General features: G+C 43.5%; 1 protein-coding gene across 1 annotated transcript; it reads right to left on the reverse strand.

The window, feature by feature from the left end:
* Window positions 1-844: 844 nt before the first annotated feature.
* On the reverse strand, window positions 845-18605 carry LOC139534925 (phospholipase A-2-activating protein-like). The gene is made up of 14 exons (XM_071334457.1): window positions 18374-18605; window positions 17685-17878; window positions 17449-17549; window positions 17164-17284; window positions 16901-17068; window positions 14987-15122; window positions 11530-11699; window positions 11046-11197; window positions 7132-7351; window positions 5652-5717; window positions 5456-5527; window positions 5164-5271; window positions 4754-4921; window positions 845-1565 (listed from the first exon to the last, which is right to left on the reverse strand). The coding sequence occupies exons 1-14, from the start codon at window positions 18520-18522 to the stop codon at window positions 991-993; spliced, it is 2400 nt and encodes a 799-aa protein (XP_071190558.1). The 5' UTR covers window positions 18523-18605; the 3' UTR covers window positions 845-990.
* Window positions 18606-18771: the final 166 nt, after the last annotated feature.

Here is an 18771-nt window from a genome sequence, read left to right on the forward strand (position 1 = left end):
ACGTCCAGAGCTGCCAACTCATTTAAGTCGACATTTTCGTCCAAATAGAGGGTAGTGATCGCTGTTCTGATGTCCAGAAGCGGTTTCCAGTCATAGGAAATGATGGCAGAAACATTATGCACAAAAGAAAGTTAAGACCAGCTCAAAAAAAAACATAGCAGAATTGGTTAGGAGCCCGTAAGACAGCTGCTATCCCATGCAGCGTCATAGTTGAGATTCCACTGTTTACAGTTACAGTATTTACCATGAGGAACTGAGGTGCTGGGTAAATAGTTCACCAAGAGGGTGGCACCGGGGACAACATGCCACTTACTTCATTGTTGCAGAGTGGACGTTCATTGCATGCTTTCACCTGTGATCTGATCTGCTATTGATGCATTTCTGAGTCTCGGATCACGATGCCAGGTGAAAACTTGCTTTTGCTTGATGTTACATGACTTTCTAAACTTAAAGGGATAGTTCACCCAAATTCCATATTGCTTTCCTTTCCCTGTAAGCAGTCTATGGACAGGGTAAGAAAACCAAATGTGTCATTTTGTAATTTCAGTGAACTATTCCTTTAAGATCAATGACCTTTCAGTATTAATCTAATAATTCAACCGTGTCTAACTCCGTTAATGTAGCAGATGGGTGATAAACTAGCCTGATCCCAGCCCAATTCGGATATGTTTTCCACTAATTGGTCTATTGACCAATCACGTCAGATCTTTTCACATGAGATCTTTTTCAGAGCTGATCTGATTGGTCAAAAGATCAGGATTGGCCTGCATGTGTAAACACAGCCATTTCTATTTAAATTCTACTTTCTCACCAACTCCATCATTAATAAAGGCTGAATGAAATATTCAATTTGTACATCTTTTTATTGCAGCACATGCAATCCAACAGTCCACCAGTCTGAAATCAATAAAACACTTGAACAAAGACTAGTAATAATGTAAGGGGAAAGGGGATACTGGTGCGGATTAAAACACAGGAAATGAGATCAGATCACTGCAGTTCTTTTAATACCAGCTGGCAGCACTCGCCAACCTTGGCCGGGTCGGTGACGGAGGTATACTTGGCGATCTGTGACATGACCCCCAGGGACTTGGCCAGATCCTGGGCCGTCTGGTCGGAGGCCACTGTGGTCCCCAGGGCCACTAGGAGCCTAAACACTGCCTCCTTGTCCTGCACAGACTCCAGCGCCGCGCTGGCCACCGACAGACACTGGGCCTTGGCTTCCAGGTCAGGCTGGCCGTGGAGGGAGCCGGCGTAGTTGAGGACGAGAGTGGCCAGGGCGATGTGAATGTTTTTGTTGCACACGGAGCACAGGTCGGCAGCGTGCGACAGTACAGCCTCCCGTTGGGCCAATAAGAGGGCTCGGCCACGCCAGCCACTAAAGCAGTTGCAGAGTGTCCGCAGCGCCAGCATTTGATTGGCTGGCCGGGCCTGCGGCTTCATCAGGCTCAGCAGGTGGTTGCAGAGCGCAACGCCATCGTCCGCGTCGCCGCCGCACAGGCTCTCGTTGACCTGTGGATGGCGCACCGCCAGCCGCAGGATGTCCAGGACGGGGAAGACGATGTCTGTAGGACAGGAGAGAGAAGATTACAGGTCAATGAAGTGATAGCAGGCTCACAAGGGACATCACCATGTGTTTAAATACTGGAATGTGCAATAGTTTCACGTGTTCTCACAAACACTGAAACTGAAGTCAAACAATAAAATGCTTATCAGAACTCCAGTCTAGTGAGATAAACCTTAGTCCTGCCCAAGGCTATAGTAAAACAATTTGTGCCCTCAGGCTTGGAGAAGCAAAAGTAATTCCGCTACCCAAGAATAGTAGAGCACCCTTTACAGGCTCAAATATCCCACCAATCATCCTGTTATCAACCCTTTGGAAACGTTTGAAAAAAATAGTGTTTGACCAGATACAATGCTATTTTACTGTAAACAAATTGACAACAGACTTTCAGCACGCTTATAGGGAAGGACATTCAACAAGCACAGCACTTACACAAATGACTGATGATTGGCTGAGAGAAATTGATGATAAAAAGATTTTGGGAGCTGTTTTGTTAGAATTCAGTGCGGCTTTTGACATTATCGATCATAGTCTGCTGATGAAAAAAAAAAACGTATGTGTTATGGCTTTACACCCCCTGCTTTATTGTGGACAAAGAGTTACCTGTCTAACAGAACACAAAGGGTGTTCTTTAATGGAAGCTTCTACAACATAATCCAGGTAGAATCAGGAATTTCCCAGGGCAGCTGTTTAGGCCCCTTACTTTAAAAAATCTTTACTAATGACATGCCACTGACTGACTAAAGCCAGAGTGTCTATGTATGCGGATGACTCAACACGATACACGTCAGCTCCTACAGAGAGTGATATCACTGCATCAGTTAACAAAGATCTGCAGTTAGTTTCAGAATGGGTGACAAGGAATAAGTTATTCCTAAATATTACAAAAACGAAAAGCATTGTATTTGGGACACAATCATTCACTAAACCCTAAACCTCAACTAAATCTTATAATAAATTATGTGGAAATTGAGCAACTTGAGGTGACTAAACTGCTTGAAGTAACCCTGGATTGTAAACTGTCATGGTCAAAACATGTTGATACAACAGTAGCTAAGACGGGGAGAAGTCTGTCTATAATAAAGCGCTGGTCCTTCAGGCCATAGCTTTGTCACACCTGGACTACTGTTCAGTCGTGTGGTCAGGTGTCACAAAGAGGCACCTCTGAAAATTACAAATTGGCTCAGAACAGGGAAGCACTCTCTCATGGTTCAAAGTGAAGGAGAGATTAACTTCATCACTTCTTGTTTTTTTATGAAGTGTTGACATGTTGAATGCACCGAAGTGCCGGTTTAAACTACTAGCAAACAGCTCGAACACCCATGCATACCCCACAAGACATGCCACCAAAGGTCTCTTTACTATCCCCAAGTCCAGAACAGACTATGGGAGGTGCACAGTACTACATAGAGCCATGACTACATTGAACTCTATCCCACACCAGGTGACTGATGCAAGCAGTAGAATCAGATTTTAAAAAACAGATAAAAATACACCTTATGGAACAGCGGGGACTGTGAAGAGACACACACACACACGATAAAACAAATCTAATGTTATTTGTCACATGCGCCGAATACAGTGAAATGCTTACTTAACCAACAATGCCTTAAGAAGTTAAGAAAAATGTGTTAAGTAAAAAATAGAAAATAAAAGTAACAAATAATTAAACAGCAGCAGTAAAATAAAAATAGCAAGGCTATATACAGGGGGTACTGGTACAGAGTCAATGTGCGGGGGCACTGGTGTCGAGGTAATTGAGGTAATATGTACATGTAGGTAGAACAGGCACTCTACACACACATGGATTTTGTATTGTAGATATGTGATAGAGTAGTGGCCTGAGAACACAACGTGTTGGGAAAAGTGTTATGAAATGTAATGTCATGTAATATTTTAAAATTGCATATAATTGCCTTAATGTTTCTGGACCCCAGGCATTACATTATATGGCCAGGCACGACTCCAACACCATCATTAAGTTTGCAGACGACACAACAGTGGTAGGCCTGATCACCGACAATGACGAGACAGCCTATAGGGAGGAGGTCAGAGACCTGGCCGGGTGGTGCCAGAATAACAACCTATCCCTCAACGTAACCAAGACGAAGGAGATGATTGTGGACCGAGCACACCCCCATTCTCATAGACGGGGCTGTAGTGGAGCAGGTTGAGAGCTTCAAGTTCCTGGGTGTGCACATCAACAACAAACTAGAATGGTCCAAACACACCAAGACAGTCGTGAAGAATGCACGACAAAGCCTATCCCCCCTCAGGAAACGAAAAAGATTTGGCATGGGTCCTGAGAACCTCAAAAGGTTCTACAGTTGCAACATTGAGAGCATCCTGACTGGTTGCATCACTGCCTGGTACGGCAATTGCTCGGCCTCTGACCGCAAGGCACTACACAGGGTAGTGCGTACGGCCCAGTACATCACTGGGGCTAAGCTGCCATCCAGGACCTCTACACCAGGCAGTGTCAGAGGAAGGCCCTAAAAATGGTCAAAGACCCCAGCCATAGACTTTTCGCTCTACTACTGTACGGCAAGCGGTACCAGAGTGCCAAGTCTAGGACAAAAAGGCTTCTCAACAGTTTTTACCCCTAAGCCATAAGACTCCTGAACAGGTAATCAAATGGCTACCTGGACTATTTGCATTGTGTGCCTCCCCCCAACCCCTCTTTTTACCCTGCTGCTACTCTCTGTTTATCATATGTGCATAGTCACTTTAACTATACATTCATGTTCAAACTACCCCAATTGGGCCGACCAACCAGTGCTCCCGCACATTGGCTAACCCGGCTATCTGCATTGTGTCCCGCCACCCCCCATTTACGCTACTGCTTCTCTCTGTTCATCATATATGCATAGTCACTTTAACCATATCTACATGGACATACTACCTCAATCAGCCTGACTAACCGGTGTCTGTATGTAGACTCGCTGCTGTATATAGCCTGTCTTTTTACTGTTGTTTTATTTCTTTATTGTTCTCGATTGTTCACCTAATACCTTTTTTTGCACTATTGGTTAGAGCCTGTAAGTAAGCATTTCACTGTAAGGTCTACACCTGTAATCGGCGCATGTGACAAATAAACTTTGATATGAAGAGTAACTGCTGCCTTGGCAGTAACTAAATGGGGATCCTTAATAAATACAAATACAAAACCCATAATGTTTGTTAGCCTACCTTCTGGCCAGTGAGAGGTCTTCCAGAGAAGGCTGATCTGCTCGGTGGTGGGCTGCTCTGAGGCACAGGGGTCACATACAGATACCAGCAGCTTCTCCAGGCTCCCCAGCACCTCCTCAGACAGCCTGTATTCCCCAGGGGCCCCACCGTTCAGCTCCCTCAGCTTGGCTGGTGGTGGAAGGGCAAAGGGCAACGTTAACATAGAGAGAGGGAATTGAGTATGTTAGGACACTAATTTCCAGTATGTATTTTCTGTAGTGAGGTTTTCATATAGCTATGCACATTATTTCAGTTCAGCCACAGTGCTGGTTGATCAGTTTTGTACGCTGAATAAATATACATTATTTCTGATAGTAGGAAAATATGGAATAGAATACGAAGGGATCATGTTTTGGTCAGTGCTCACTTACCCATTATCTGTGTGGCGTTGGCCTGCTCGAAGGTCACCCCGTCCGTTTTGGGGAAGTAGATGTTGGTGGAGGTCTGCCTCGAGGCAGCTGAGGAGTAGGCACCCCCACCTGGGAAGAGAAGACAGGCAAATGTTACACCTCAAACAAACAAAATACAATACTAGAGACTAGATTTCATCTGCTTTAGCAGTGTTATAGGGTTGTCTTTTATTATGAGTGAAAATAAAAAAACAGGATTGTGTGTCAATGTAACCTTTGATTGAACCCGAGGCATTGCTAGAGTGACTGTTACCTGTGAAGGGGTCTGCCACGCCCACCGGCGCCCCTGTGGGAGTCCCCGATCCTGGGATGTACCGCCCAGTGCCTGGTGAAAGCGCCGTAATAATGTATTAGCATAGCCATAGAATGAAAATGCCATATAATGCATTAGAGCAGCATGTTCTCAACAAACTGAAATCTACAAGAAAAGGACAATTGTTTTTATTTACCTGTGAAGGGGTCAGCCCCAAAACCTGCTCTATTGTCGGCAGCTACAGGGATGTATCGGCCTGAACCTGATGGTGAACATGACAAAAGCAGGGTAAATATACAGTTAGTCTGGTATTCCAAACACATTTGTATTTACTTGCTGTGATCTCGTCTATTCCAATTGTTTACGGTGACGTTGCACAATGTTTGTTAGGGGAAATTCCACTGTAACAGAGTGATGCCTTGCTGCTATTCCAGTTTCAACTGTTCTGCCTGCGGTTATGGAACCCCTACCTGTCCCAGACCTGCTGTTTTCAACTCTTAATGATCGGCTATGAAAAGCCAACTGACATTTATTCCTGATTATTATTTGACCATGCTTGTCATTTATGAACATTTTGAAAATCTTGGCTCTCTCTAATTCTCTCCTTCTCTCTTTCTTTCTCTCTCTCGGAGGACCTGAGCCCTAGGACCATACGTCAGGACTACCGGGCATGATGACTCCTTGCTGTCCCCAGTCCACCTGGCCTTGCTGCTATTCCAGTTTCAACTGTTCTGCCTGCGGTTATGGAACCGCCACCTGTCCCAGACCTGCTATTTTCAACTCTTAATGATCGGCTATGAAAAGCCAACTGAAAATTATTCATGATTATTATTTGACCATGCTTGTCACTTATGAACATCTTGGCATAGTTCTTTTATAATCTCCACCCGGCACAGCCAGAAGAGGACTGGCCACCCCTCATAGCCTGGTTCCTCTCTAGGTTTCTTCCTAGGTTTTGGCCTTTCTAGGGAGTTTTTCCTAGCCACCGTGCTTCTACACCTGCATTGCTTGCTGTTTGGGGTTTTAGGCTGGGTTTCTGTACAGCACTTCGAGATATTAGCTGATGTACGAAGGGCTATATAAAATAAACTTGATTTGATGCTGAGATTTTTCACTTTAAAATGTATGTCAAACAAAAAAACAATGATTGCAAATTTAAACATTCTATACAACTCTTTGCACAAGGATGACTTAAGAATTTCCAAAGAACATTTTACAAAAACACATTTACTTGAAGAAGAGTGCAGTTGACGGAATGACGGTTTGTGCTGCTGGTGCCGTCATTCTGTTACCGGACTTTGCGTCTGCACTGTTCTTCAAGTCAATGCATTTGTGAAATTTTCAGTGAACCTTTTTAGAAAGTCGTTCTTGTGCAAAGACTTGTGTGGTTTGTTTAACTTTGCAATCACTGGTTTTTGTTTGACATACATTTTAAAGTGAAAATTCTGAGTCACTCTGTTACAGTGGAATTGCCCTTCGAAGAGAAATATGCTGCAACAAGGGGTAGGCTATAGAGTGAAGATGGCTCAATGGCTTCACCAGTGAATGGATTGATACTACTGGGCTAGGCTGGTCTATTTCAAACATTATGGGAACTTGGTCCACTGCAAGTTTTCTTTAGAAGAAAACATTGCCCTAAGTGTAGCCTGTGGCGCTCGTTGATCCAGTGGCTTTACCAGTGAATGGGTCGGCAGCGCTGGGTGGGGCGGCTCCCAAGGTGTGTCCTTTGGTGTTCTCGATGATGAAGTTGGCCACCTGGTCCAGGAACATGGGGCTGAGCTCGTTCTTCTGCAGGAAGTTGTGAGCCGTCAGCCAGGGGTCGTCCGTCACGTTGTAGGGCAGCTTCATGGACGGGCCACCCTCGTTGATGTCGATGGTGAAGACAAAGTCGTACTCCTGGAAAATCATTCGGAAGATGGGTTGAGTGATTCACTGTCTGACAGCTCGCCTCAGTGAAGATCAAATGCACTTGTTGTGAATAATTTGCCTTGCGTCTGTACTCTGTTCACCAGAGTTGTCTTGTAGTCAGCACACAAATTTTCCTCTGAGGACAAAGTCTCTCTCTATCCGTCCATCTATTGTTATCATCATTGACCTAACGTTGGGGTGCACCTATGGCTGTTGCGGTGACCTTATTACCGCCATTCCGGCGGTCACAAGTCATGAAGGAAGTCAAATTCCAAGTGACCGTTTAGTCACAGTAATTAGGCTTCTCCAAGCTCTAATGCTGCTGATGGTCATTAGTAGCCTATCAAACTTGCTTAACTGCCTGGTACTCAGCACTCTATTGTCCCTCTAATAACGCTGACATCAATGCAAATGTGATTGAAAATCTAATCAAACACTTCATGAGAAGCTCATGTAACGCAACATTTCTTTGGCCACGCAATTGAGTGAGAAAACAGAGTGATGGCCACTATTAAAAAGAGGAGGATCCCATCAGCTTTCTATAGGCTAGGCCTACTATATTTATTTCTCAACTTTCCTAATATTAAGCACATTGCTTCTCTTTACAACAGGAGTATAGCCTACCTGGCTGTCATGAAAATGAACCATGGAAAAAGCGTCCTCCATTCGCTATTTAAGTGCATAGGTGACGTATTTTTTCCCGCTGCCCCTGTTTTGAGACAGGTGCATGATAAAGGCACATTCTAAATCAAAACAAATATTTTATTTAGTATATGTAATGACAAGATTAAATCAATAATACTCTGATGGGTGACAATATTAGCCAATCACTTGTGAATTATATATTATCACTTATGAAGCCCAGCTTAAGGCAAGAAACAATGCCTTTTTTTGCGACTTTTTCTAATCATAGTCGCACACCTCATGTAGCCTTGCCCTTCTGACCTATATGTTTTGATAAGGTTAGTATCACAACTAAAGTGGCCAAATAATTTAAAAAAGTTAAGCACATTCATCTGCTTTACAACGGTTGTAGAGCCTAACTGGCATACATTTGCAGCGCGTGAGTTTCAAGTTTGGGGAAGATAATTTTCACCTTAAAAATGCACCTTTATAATAAAAGCATTACATGCATAATCGCATTTGTGGTCACTTTTTATAATGGTGTTTTCACGCTAATGGAACATTCGCACTTTTAGCCTATTGCCATGTGCGCATTGCTGTGCTTTTAAATGTGAACAAATAACCTAATAGTTTATCAAAATGTAAAGCTAAACGTTCTGATCTGTTGCGTTAGACACATTGCGTAAACATTTTTCAGGATGCTAGTAGTTGTATTACATTTTGGATCTATCACATCTCACAACTGTCTCAGACTGTTCTGAATATTTATTTCTTGCACAGAATAGAATGTCAACTTATGTACAGTCGTGGCCAAAAGTTTTGAGAATGACACAAATATTAATTTCCACAAAGTTTGCTGCTTAAGTGTCTTTAGATATTTTTTGTCAGATGTTACTATGGAATACTGAAGTATAATTACAAGCATTTCATAAGTGTCAAAGGCTTTTACTGTCAATTACATGAAGTTCATGCAAAGAGTCAATATTTGCATTGTTGACCCTTCTTTTTCCAAGACCTCTGCAATCCGCCCTGGCATGCTGTCAATTAACTTCTGGGCCACATCCTGACAGATGGCAGCCCATCCTCGCATAATCAATGCTTGGAGTTTGTCAGAATTTGTGGGTTTTTGTTTGTCCACCTGCCTCTTGAGGATTGACCACAAGTTCTCAATGGGATTAAGGTCTGGGGAGTTTCCTGGCCATGGACCCAAAATATTGATGTTTTGTTCCCGAGCCACTTAGTTATCACTTTTGCCTTATGGCAAGGTGCTCCATCATGCTGGAAAATGCATTGTTCGTCACCAAACTGTTCCTGGATGGTTGGGAGAAGTTACTCTTGGAGGATGTGTTGGTAGCATTCTTTATTCATTCGCCTCACTGTGCGTGCAGATGCACTCACACCTGCCTGCTGCCATTCCTGAGCAAGCTCTGTACTGGGGGTGCCCCGATCCCGCAGCTGAATCAACTTTAGGAGACGGTCCTGGCGCTTGCTGGACTTTCTTGGGCGCCCTGAAGCCTTCTTCACAACAATTTAACCACTCTCCTTGAAGTTCTTGATGATCCGATAAAATGGGTGATTTAGGTGCAATCTTACTGGCAGCAATATTCTTGCCTGTGAAGCCCTTTTGTGCAAAGCAATGATGACGGCACGTGTTTCCTTGCAGGTAACCATGGTTCACAGAGGAAGAACAATGATTCCAAGCACCACCCTCCTTTTGAAGCTTCCAGTCTGTTATTCAAACTCAATCAGCATGACAGAGTGATCTCCAGCCTTGTCCTCGTCAACACACACACCTGTGTTATCGAGAGAATCACTGACATGTCAGCTGTTCCTTTTGTGGCAGGGCTGAAATGCAGTGGAAATGTTTTTTGGGGGGGATTCAGTTCATTTGCATGGCAAATAGGGACTTTGCAATTAATTGCAATTCATCTGATCACTCTTCATAACATTCTGGAGTATATGCAAATTGCCATCATACAAACTGAGGCAGCAGACTTTGTGAAAATTAATATTTGTGTCATTCTCAAAACTTTTGGCCACGACTGGGGGACAGTAAATTTACATAGGTTAATGCTTTTGCTGTTCGTTAGGCCTAACCCTAACCATCTTGTTGGCTGACGAAACGTAAAAGTGGACAGTTCTTCCATTATCTTCAATATGCACCTCGGAATTGGATAAGGACGTGCGCAGTTGCGTCCCCGATGCGTCTGTCTTCACTTGTAGCCTGCGAGAAAGACCTGATCATGTGATGGAGAGCCATATGAGTGCGAGGTGCTTCGGAGCGCGCAGCACTCAGGGAGAAGGGCACAACACAGAACTCCAGGCCTAGGGCACAACGGCCACAAAAAGTGCAGATTTTTTTAGGGTGCATTATGGCCCCACAAAGGGGATGCCGCCGTGAAATTTCAGTCATTATCAATTGCTTGTCAAATTCTGAATGAGACTGATGAAGTGTGTACAGCCTGCACAAAAAACAAAGAAGAACTCTTACCTTTCAAAAAAAACTTTCAAATCAGTGTCGCATCATGCCCAACGTTTGTAGAACAACTAAAGTTACATGAATAACTCTAAATAAAGCATATAGGAGTACCTATTTCTTTGTTAACCACTCAACACAGAATAGCTGCATGTTTGCACTCCCTCAAATCGTTGAGAAAATATCCTTTCTATTTTATTAAACTTTGTTCAATTGTATTCTTCATACTATAAAATAATATAAACAAATGCCATGGAATTGAATGCAAATATCGTCTCCTAAATGAACTTGCGTAGCCCACAGCCATTTGGCATTGCCAGATCTGGACCCAACATAAGAACAACTCACAGTATGCTATTCTGTTCTTCTGAAAGACTACAATTTCTTCATGTCATGCTTCTTTAGACCTGTCTAAAATAAATGTATTTATTACACTTTTTAAAATGTAGATGTTCCAAATGTCTGCATCAATGGGGAAGCCAGGATATGCTAAATGTGTTCATGTTAATTAACGGTCAATTACCGTGAGACCGACAGTTATTTGCTTGACAATCACCGGCTGACAAAATTTTGTGACCGCACCTTCCCCTCATAGTTGACTTTCTTGGAGGTCTGCTGGTTGGACCCTCCCACCACATCTCCTATCTTCATCCAGCGGCTGTCGGCCACGCTCCACTGGTACGCCTCCACCTTCTGGCCCTCTTTGATCAGCCGCGTCTGTCCGTCCCGATTCCCTGGGAGACAGACACACATCTTAATGAGTGTGCATACTTTACACACTCCAATACAACAAGGGGGGTTTCTGAATTACTCCACATTTCATGTGCTTCTGTGGTTTATAGTTTCAGGTTCTACTAAAGATTGGTGATTGGTAAAATACGTTTATCATTCATGAAAGATGTCAGTGATCAGGGGCTGTAGATGCAAAAAAACAATAACAGCCAAACAGCGATGTTGGGCATGTAATGTCCTAATAGTTTTCTGTTAATTGAATATATAGATATCAATACATATGTAGTGTAATGAAATGGATTAATATAATGGAATATGTACGTAATATAATTACCAGGCTCATCAAGGTGATCCCTTCCTGGAAGATCCTCCATCTTGATGTCCCCCAGGTCCCCGGTCTTGGGGTCGATGGTGGTCTTGGAGAGCTCATCCTCGAAAGCTTGGAGGTCCTGAGGGCTGGCCATGCGGTCTTCCATCTCAGTGAACACTCTGATGAGGCCGTCACTGTGAGGTGAATAAAACAAATCGGTGACACAAAAGCAAGGTAATAGCAGCAACATTGCTCTCTCCATCTAACTGTTTCTCTTAATTTACTGTGAACTACTCACTGACTAATTAATAATAATATACAGTGAATTCAGAAAGTATTCAGACCCCTTGACTTTTCCACATTTTGTAATGTTACAGCCTTATTCTAAAATGGATTCAATAGTTCCCCCCCCCTCATCAATCTACACACAATACCCCATAATGACAAAGCAAAAACAAGTTTTTAAAAATATTGGGTAATTTGTATATATAAAAAAAGGGAAATATCACATTGACATATGTATTCAGACCCTTTACTCAGTACTTTGTTGAAACACCTTTGGCAGCGATTACAGCCTCGAGTCTTCTTGGGTATGACGCTTCAAGCTTGGTACACCTGTATTTGGGGAGTTTCTCCCATTCTTCTCTGCAGATACTCTCAAGCTGTCAGGTTGGATGGGGAGCGTTGTTGCACAGCTATTTTCAGGTCTCTCCAGAGATTTTAGATTGGGTTCAAGTCCGTACTCTGGCTGGGCCACTCAAGGACATTGAGATTTGTCCCGAAGCCACTCATGCATCATCTTGGCTGTGTGTTTAGGGTCGTTGTCCTGTTGGGATGTGAACCTGGAGCAGGTTTTCATCAAGGATCTCTGTACTTTGCTCAGTTCATCTTTAGTTCGATTCTGACGAGTCTCTTCTAGTCCCTGCCGCTGAAAAACATCCACAAAACATAATACTGCCATCACCATGCTTCAACCGTAGGGATGGTTCCAGGTTTCCTCCAGACGTGATGCTTGGCATTCAGGCCAAAGAGTTCAATCTTGGTTTCATCAGAAAAGAGAATCTTGTTTCTCATGGTCAGAGTCCTTTAGGTGCCTTTTGGCAAACTCCAAGCGGGCTGTCGTGTGCCTTTTACTGAGGAGTAGCTTCCGCCTGGCCACTACCATAAAGGCCTGATTGGTGGAGTGCTACAGAGCTGGTTGTCCTTCTGGAAGGTCTCCCATCTCCACAGAGGAACTCTGGAGCTCTGTCAGAGTGACCATCGAGTTCTTGATCACCTCCCTGACCAAGGCCCTTCTCCCCTGATATCTCAGTTTGGCCGGGAGGCCAGCTCTAGGAAGAGTCTTGGTGGTTCCAAACTTATTCCATTTAAGAATGATGGAGGCCACTGTGTTCTTGGTGACCTTAAATGCTGCAGAAATGTTTTGGTACCCTTTCACAGATCTGTGCCTCAACACAATCCTGTCTCAGAGCTCTATGGCCAATTCCTTCGACCTCATGGCTCGGTTTTTGCTCTGACATGCATTGTCAACTGTGGGACCTTATATAGATAGGTGTGTGCCTTTCCAAATCATGTCGAATTAATTGAAATTTACCACAGGTGGACTCCAATCAAGATATAGAAACAGCTCAAGGATGATCAATGGAAACAGGATGCACCAGAGCTTAATTCTGAGTCTCATAGCATATGGTCTGAATACTTATGTAAATAAGGTATTTCTAAAACCCTGTTTTTGCTATGTCATTATGGGGTATTGTGTGTAGATTGATGAGGAAAATGTTTTATTTAATCCATTTTAGAATAAGGCTGTAACGCAACAAAACGTGGAAAAAGTCAATGGGTCTGAATACTTTCCAAATGCACTGTATATACTGTATGTGTATATACTGTATGTGTGTGCATATATAAATATATACAGTACCAGTCAAAAGTTGACACCTACTCATTCAAGGGTCTTTCTTACATGAAAACATGTAGTAACCAAAAATGTTTTCAACAAATCTAAATATATTTTAGATTCTTCAAAGTAGCCACCGTTTGCTTTGATGACAGCTTTTCACACTCTTGGCATTCTCTCAACCAGCTTCACCTGGAATGCTTTTCCAACAGTCTTGAAGGAGCTCCCACATATGCTGAGCACTGGTTGGCTGCTTTTCCTTCACTCTGCGGTCCAACTCATCCCAAACCATCTCAATTGGGTTGATGTTGGGGGATTGTGGAGGCCAGGCCATCTGATGCGGCACTCCATCCCTCTCCTCCTTGTTCAAATAACCCTTACACAGCCTGGAGGTGTGTTGGGTCATTGTCCTGTTGAAAAACAAATGATAGTCCCACGAAGCGCAAACCAGATGGGATGGCGTATTGCTGCAGAATGCTGTGGTAGCCATGTTGGCTAAGTGTGCCTTGAATTCTAAATAAATCACAGTGTCACCAGCCAAGCACCCCCACACCACCTCCTACATGCTTCACGGTGGGAACTACACATGCTGTGATAATTCGTTCAGCTACACTGCGTCTCACGAAGACACAAAAAATTTGGACTCCAGACCAAAGGACAGATTTCCACTGGTCTAATGTCCATTGCTTGTGTTTCTTGGCCCAAGCAAGTCTCTTCTTATTATTGGTGTCCGTAGTGGTTTCTTTGCAGCAATTCGATTATGAAGGCCTGATTCACGCAGCCTCCTCTGAACAGTTGATGTTGAGATGTATCTGTTGAACTCTGAAGCATTTATTTGGGCTGCAATTTCTGAAGCTAGTAACTCTAATGAACTTCTCCTCTGCCGCAGAGGTGACTCTAGGTCTTCCTTTCCTGTGGTGGTCCTCATGAGAGCCAGTTTCAACATAGCGCTTGATGGTTTTTGCGACTGCACTTGAATTTTCCATATTGACTGACCTTCCTGTCTTAAAGTAATGATGGACCGTCATTTCTCTTTGCTTATATGAGCTGTTCTTGCCATAATATAGACTTGGTATTTTACCAAATAGGGCTATCTTCTGTATACCACCACTACCTTGTCACAACACAACTGATTGGCTCAAACGCATTAAGGAAAGAAATTCCACAAATGAACTTTTAACAAGACACACCTGTTAATTGAAATGCATTCCAGGTGACTACCTCATGAAGCTGGTTGAGAGAATGTCAAGAGTGTGCAAAGCTGTCATCAAGGCACAGGGTGGCTACTTTGAAGATACTTAAATATAAATATTTGTTTAATACTTTTTTGGTTACTACATGATTCCACGTGTTATTTCGTAGTTTTGATGTCTTCACTACTGTTCTACAAAGTAGAAAATAGTACAAATAAAGAAAAACCCTGGAATGAGTAGGTGTGTCCAAACTTTTGACTGGTACTGTATATCTATCTCTGATAAGAGGTGATGCAATGGTTTTCATGTATTATACTGCTATGTCTCATATCCTTTGACAGTGAGATAGAAATGGTTGGACAGTGGATTAACAGTGGGGTTTGGGGTTTACCTGGCTCCCACAGCTATATCCCCGTTGGGCAGGATACAGCAGCACCACACTGACTGGGCTGGGAGACGGATGGTCTGTTGGCACTCGCCCTGCTTCCATATCCTCAAGGTCCGGTCCTCTCCTGTGCTCACAAAATCTGAGGGGAGGAGAGCACCAACAGATTGTCTTGAAAAATGTCTGACGGAAACTTCAACAAAGTAAATGTGCAGAGGCAATATCGTGTGTGCAGGAGTTATCTTTTCTACTACTGAAAACATAATGGTGCCGGGGGAGATGGCTGCCATTTACGGGCTCTCAACCAATTGTGTTATTGTGTGTGTTCTTTTGCGTCATTTGTAACTTATTTTGTACATAATGTTTCTGACACCGTCTCTTATGACATCCCTGTCATTCACATGAGAAAGAGATGGAGATATTGGGGACGTAGGTTGGGGTGCCTTGTAAGGATCTGACGACGAGTGTGTAATCTGCCTCTACCATCAGTCCTATTAGCCAACGTACAATCATTGGATAACAAAATAGCCGAACTACGATCACGAATATCCTGCCAACGGGACATTAAAAACTGTAATATCTTGTTTCATCAAGTCGTGGCTGAATGACAACATGGATAAAATACAGCTGGCGGGACTCTACCTGAGGTAGAGTATCTCATGATAAGTTGTAGACCACACCATTTACCAAAAGAGTGCTGGCACTAAATCTGTACTCAATGAGCTGTATAAGGCCATAAGCAAACAGGAAAACGCTCATCCAGAGGCGGCACTCCTAGTGGCCGTGGACTTTAATGCAGGGAAACTTAAATCCTTTTTACCTCATTTTTATCAGCATATTGAAATGTGCAACCAGAGGAAAAAAATGACCTCAGATCACCTTCACTCCACACAGAGACGCATACAAAGCTCACCCTAGACCTCCATTTGGCAAATCTGACCATAATTATATCCTCCCGATTCCTGCTTACAAGCAAAAACTAAAGCAGGAACCACCAGTGCCTCGGCCAATAAAGAAGTGGTCAGATGGCGCAGATGCTAAGCTACAGGACTGTTTTGCTGGCACAGACTGGAATATGTTCCAGGATTCTCCTGATGGCAGTACACCACATGAGTCACTGGCTTCATCAATAAGTACATCGATGACATCGTCCCCACAGTGACCGTAAGTACATACCCCAACCAGAAGCCATGGATTACAGGCAACATCCACACTGAGTTAAAGGGTAGAGCTGCCGCTTTCAAGGAGTGGAACTCTAACCCGGACACTTATAAGAAATCCCAATATGCCCTCAGACGAACCATCAAACAGGCAAAGCGTCAATACAGGACTAAGATTGAATCGTACTACACCGGCTCAGACGCTCGTCGGATGTGGCAGGGCTTGCAAACTATTACAGACTACAAAGGGAAGCATAGCCGCGAGCTGCCCAGTGGCACGAGCCTACCAGACGAGCTAAATTACTTCTATGCTCGCTTATAGGCAAGCAACACTGAAGTATGTATGAGAGCATCAGCTGTTCCGGACGACTGTGTGATCACGCTCTCTGTAGCCAATGTGAGTAAGACCTTTAAACAGGTCAACATTCACCAGGCCGCAGGGCCAGACTAATTACCAGGACGTGTGGTTCTACAAACAGACTGTCAAATTTTCCTAGGGCATAGTGGTTCCACAAACAGACTGTCACACTTTCCTAGGGCATAGTGGTTCTACAAACAGACTGTCACACTTTCCTAGGGCATAGTGGTTCTACAAATAGACTGTCAAACTTTCCTAGGGCATAGTGGTTCCACAAACAGACTGTCAAACTTTCCTAGTGCATAGTGGTTCCACAAACAGACTGTCAAACTTTCCTAGGGCATAGTGGTTCTACAAACAGGGCACAGGTAGATTGTCTGGTATCAGGCGTCCATACTGTACCTTGTCCATTGGGGAAGACGGCCAGGCTGTAGATGTAGTTGGTATGGCTGTAGTATACCTGCACACATTCCCCAGTCACCAGCCATCTCCTGATACTGGCGTCGTTGCTGCAGGAGAAGAACTCCAGGTCGCTGACCACCGCTAGCCCTCTGACACAGTCCTCGTGACCTGGGACAGACGAACGCATTCAGTGATGTCTGGCCTCAGTACTGCCACAATATTTATGGAGGGAACGGTGGTTTGTGGGTGCATTAATCTCTCACCTGTAAATGTCTTCTCACAACGCCCAGCCTTCCACAGCTTGATGGTCTTGTCAGCTGATCCTGACAGCATGAGGCCTTGTTCAGGTAATATGACCACTGCCCACACTGCTGCTGTGTGCCCCTGGAATACAAAAGAGCACATCTAGCCATATTCACTCACCTGGGTTGTGTTCAGTACAGAGAAAATGTTGCGAAACTTATTCATTAAGAACACAGATTTTCGTTTTATGTCGCAAAACGTTTTTGCTAAATTGAGCCCTACTGAACATGTCTCATACACTTTACCTGTAAGGTCATCATGCACTTCTCGTTGAGCCAGACTTTTGCTGTGGTGTCCCATGAGCCACTCAGTAGGGTTCCAAACTTTCCAGAGGACAGAGTGCACACTGTGGACATACATATCATGGATAGTTTCTAACTATTCACAACGAAAGTGTCATCAGACCAAGTTGGTATTTGAAGTAAAGTAATCACGTTCAATTAGGTGTTGCACAATAATGCAACAACTGTATCAACTCTACCTGTATTTTTGTGTCCCTTGAGGGTGAACAATGGTTGCGGTTGGTCCAGTGTGAAAACACATATGTTGTGGTCATTTCCACCAGTGGCTATGAGTCCCCGAGGATATGTGTCACTTGGAGCGATGATGCATACACAGGATACAAAATTTTGATGACCTGTCATGCAATGCATTTCTGTGAACCCCCTGTCTGGGCTGAAGAGAGACAAAACATGTTATATGAAATTAAATTGTATTACATTTAAAACGCAGAACAGGGCGGTGTCAAATTCTGAACAGGCTCTGGCTATTTCTAATGATTAACTAACGTTAGCTATAGAAAAGCGTTGCTAGCTATAAAGGAAACGTTAGCCAACTAGCTAGCTAACAATAGCCATAATGTCGAGCGATAAATCTCGTCCTTCAAGTTTTAGAAACCTTGTGTCACCTACAGTTGGCGTGTTATGAATGGGGGACTATCCGATGTGGAAAAAACACGGCATAATACTTGCTGAGAGAATGACAACGCTAATTTTGCTAGCTAGCGTCGTTGCAATAGCAGCGACTTGTTGGTTTGCCTTTACATAATGCTTATGGTGAATTGAGAGAGGCATCGATGTGTGTGGCTAGGGTTCCTAACTGATTATCTTTACGACATTAAAATGGTGAGAACCACATTATTGTCTGTTGAGCTAAGCTAGCTCGCGGTACCTTGAGTTTGGTACCCAGACTCGTCCGGTTCGGTCTCGGGAAACAGACACAAAGGCTCCGTCAGGGAAAAAAGCAGCTGAAAGACCTCGCACATCCATTTCATGACCAGGTATAGAGCAGCTTAGTTTATATGAGTTAGGTGATGCCATTTTATCCCCAATATCACAATTAAATTTCTGAGCTGAGAAGTGACGTTTCTTGACAACAAGAAGCGGCCGGCAAGTGAGGCGGAAGTAGCAATGCAAAACGAACCTTGACCTCAGATTGCATGAGGGGTCAATTACATTTAGCTTTTGAAATTATATATATTTTTTGTTTTTGACGTTTGAATATAATTTTTACGAATAGAAATAACACTGCCAGAATATTTTTTTGTGGTCTGGCAAAAAATAAATCTC

Source organism: Salvelinus alpinus, chromosome 11, assembly GCF_045679555.1.
Source record: "Salvelinus alpinus chromosome 11, SLU_Salpinus.1, whole genome shotgun sequence".
Classification (NCBI taxonomy): Eukaryota; Metazoa; Chordata; class Actinopteri; order Salmoniformes; family Salmonidae; genus Salvelinus; species Salvelinus alpinus.